The sequence below is a fragment of the Clupea harengus genome, unplaced genomic scaffold (assembly GCF_900700415.2).
Source record: "Clupea harengus unplaced genomic scaffold, Ch_v2.0.2, whole genome shotgun sequence".
NCBI lineage: Eukaryota > Metazoa > Chordata > Actinopteri > Clupeiformes > Clupeidae > Clupea > Clupea harengus.
In genome coordinates this window covers 10001-12500 of record NW_024879987.1, presented here as the reverse complement: position 1 = coordinate 12500, position 2500 = coordinate 10001, and the positions used below count along the sequence as shown (strand labels likewise).

The window sequence follows — 2500 nt, the reverse complement described above, 5'->3', positions numbered from 1 at the left end:
ATTATCCAAGCCCACAATATCAGCGGTGGCTCTTCATCAGTCTTATTAAAAGGGCTTCTTTATTCCTTAATGTGTCCTCAGATGGGGGAGACCCCATCTCTAGCAGAGGCTCACAGGAGAGCAGACTGCACTGATGTGTGTGTGTGTGTGTGTGTGTGTGTGTGTGTGTGTGTGTGTGTGTGTGTGTGTGTGTGTGTGTGTGTGTGTGTGTGTGTGTGTGTGTGAGTCTATCTTTGTGTGTGTGTGTGAGTCTATCTTTGTGTGTGTGTGTGTGTGTGTGTGTGTGTGTGTGTGTGTATGTGTATGTGTATTTTTGTGTGAGTGTGTGTTTGTGTGAGTGTGTGTGCGTTTGTGAGTGTGTGTGTGTGTGTGTGTGTGTGTGTGAGTGATGCTGTCGGTAACAATGTTGAATCGGTTGGCGAGAGACAGCTGCAGATGCTATTACCGCTCAGAATGATGGGGGGAGGATAAGATGAGGAGAGAAGAGTATAGGGGAGTAATGGAGAACAGGGGATGGAGAAGGCCAAAGAGGAAAGGGGAGGAGAGGAGGTGGACAGGCGAAGAGAGGAAAGATGAGTAAAGAGGAGAGGAGGAAAGGGGAGGAGAAAGAGGTGTAAAGATGAGAGGAGGAGAGGAAAGGGGAGGAGAAAGAGGTGTAGAGAGGAGAGGAGGGGAGGAAAGGGGAGTAAAGAGGAGAGGAGAGGTGGACAGGAGGATGGAAGAAGGGGGAGTAAGGAGGAGAGCAGGAGAGGAGGGGAGGAGAAGAGAGGAGAGGAGATGAGAAGAGAGGAGAGGAGAGAAGAGAAGAGAAGAGAAGAGAAGAGAAGAGAAGAGAAGAGAAGAGAAGAGATGAGAAGAGGAGAAATAAGAGGAGAAGAGGTGAGGAGAGGTGACTGGAGGAGAAGAGAGGAGTCTCACCCTCAGGTCGTCTTTGCTGGTGAAGCGTTGCAGCAGCTTATCGTAGTGCTTATCACTCATCTGTCGCAGCAGAGCCAGGAGACACGCTACAAACTCCCCCTGTGAGACACACACACACACACACACACACACACACACACACACACACACACACAGAGAGAGAGAGAGAGAGAGAGAGAGAGAGAGAGAGATGCACACACTCATAAACATACACACAGACACAGATGCACATAACACGGAAGTGGTGAGTAGTTGATATAAGATAATACAATCTCAAAACAATCACAACTCAAAACTTATGAAACCTGGTGGCCACACACACACACACACAAACACACACACACACACACACACACACTATTATGATGATATTCCCCTCTAACTGGAGCTGTTGGAGACTCAGACTCATGGGGACCAGACTGGTTAAATGTGAGGAGAGGGAGGGAGTACGGTGCAGTTTCATGATGGGCCAGTTACCCACCCACCCCCGCCATCAATTAGCCCTGAAAGCTTACGCAAGCACAGAGAGCTTTCAAAACATAATGCCACACAGCGTCGTGGTTAACGATCTTCTGAAAACAGACTTTTCCTGGAAGCCGTCCAGAGAGACAACCTCCCAACTTGGCAGGTGGTGGGTGGCAATCAAACCTTCAAGGTCTCTCTCTCTTTCACTCTCTGTCTCTCTCTTATGCTCTCTCTCTCTTTTGCTCTCTGTCTCTCTCTTTCGCTCTCTCTCTCTGTCTCTCTCTTTCTCTCTCTTTTGCTCTCTCTCTCTCTGTCTCTCTCTTTTGCTCTCTCTCTCTCTGTCTCTCTCTTTCACTCTCTCTCTCTGTCTCTCTCTTTTGCTCTCGCTCTCTATCTCTCTCTTTTGCTCTCTGTCTCTCTCTTTCGCTCTCCCTCTCTGTCTCTCTCTTTTACTGTCTCCCACTAACAAGTACATACGAATCAGAGAGTGAAAGAGAGAGACAGAGAGCATGGCAAAAATGGAAACTTGATATCACAGTCAAAACATTTTCATTTGCAAGTGTATCTACTGTATATAAACAATATCAGGTTATGGTTGTAGCTGCTCATTCTTGCCATAACCTCTTTGTACTAAAGTACCACAAGTACGTGTGGAAATGTTTCCAAGCAGTTTGCATATTTTGTCTATTTGTGTCAGCATGTGGTCCATTAGACTGGGCTCAGAATGATCTTTCTTTATTTGGGATCTCTGCAGAAGAGAAAATTAGAATTGCAGTATGAATGGCTGTGTGTGTGTGTGTGTGTGTGTGTGTGTGTGTCTGTGTGTTTGTGTGTGTGTGTGTGTGTGTGTGTGTGTGTGTTTGTGTGTGTGTGTGTGTGTGTGTGTGTGTGTGTGTGTGTGTGAATGGGAGTGACATTCGAACAGATGATGAAGATGTAAAATAAATTAAGAGAACCAAAAGCGAGAAGAGAGATCCAGAGAGAGAGAGAGCAAGAGCAAAAGAGAGAGACAGAGCGAAAGAGAGAGAGACAGAGCGAAAGAGAGAGAGAGCAAAAGAGACATACAGAGAGACAGAGCGAAAGAGAGACAGAGAGAGAGAGCAAAAGAGACATACAG

At 46.6% G+C, this 2500-nt stretch overlaps 1 protein-coding gene across 1 annotated transcript in view; it reads right to left on the bottom strand.

Annotated features, from left to right (window-relative positions):
* LOC122131061 (dedicator of cytokinesis protein 4-like) overlaps positions 1-2500 on the bottom strand; it is a gene marked incomplete at its 5' end in the record, with an annotated part of 45389 nt that overhangs the window by 35314 nt on the left and 7575 nt on the right. Inside the window, 1 exon segment of the mRNA XM_042705965.1 lies at positions 919-1017. Coding sequence (XP_042561899.1) covers positions 919-1017 — 99 coding nt within the window.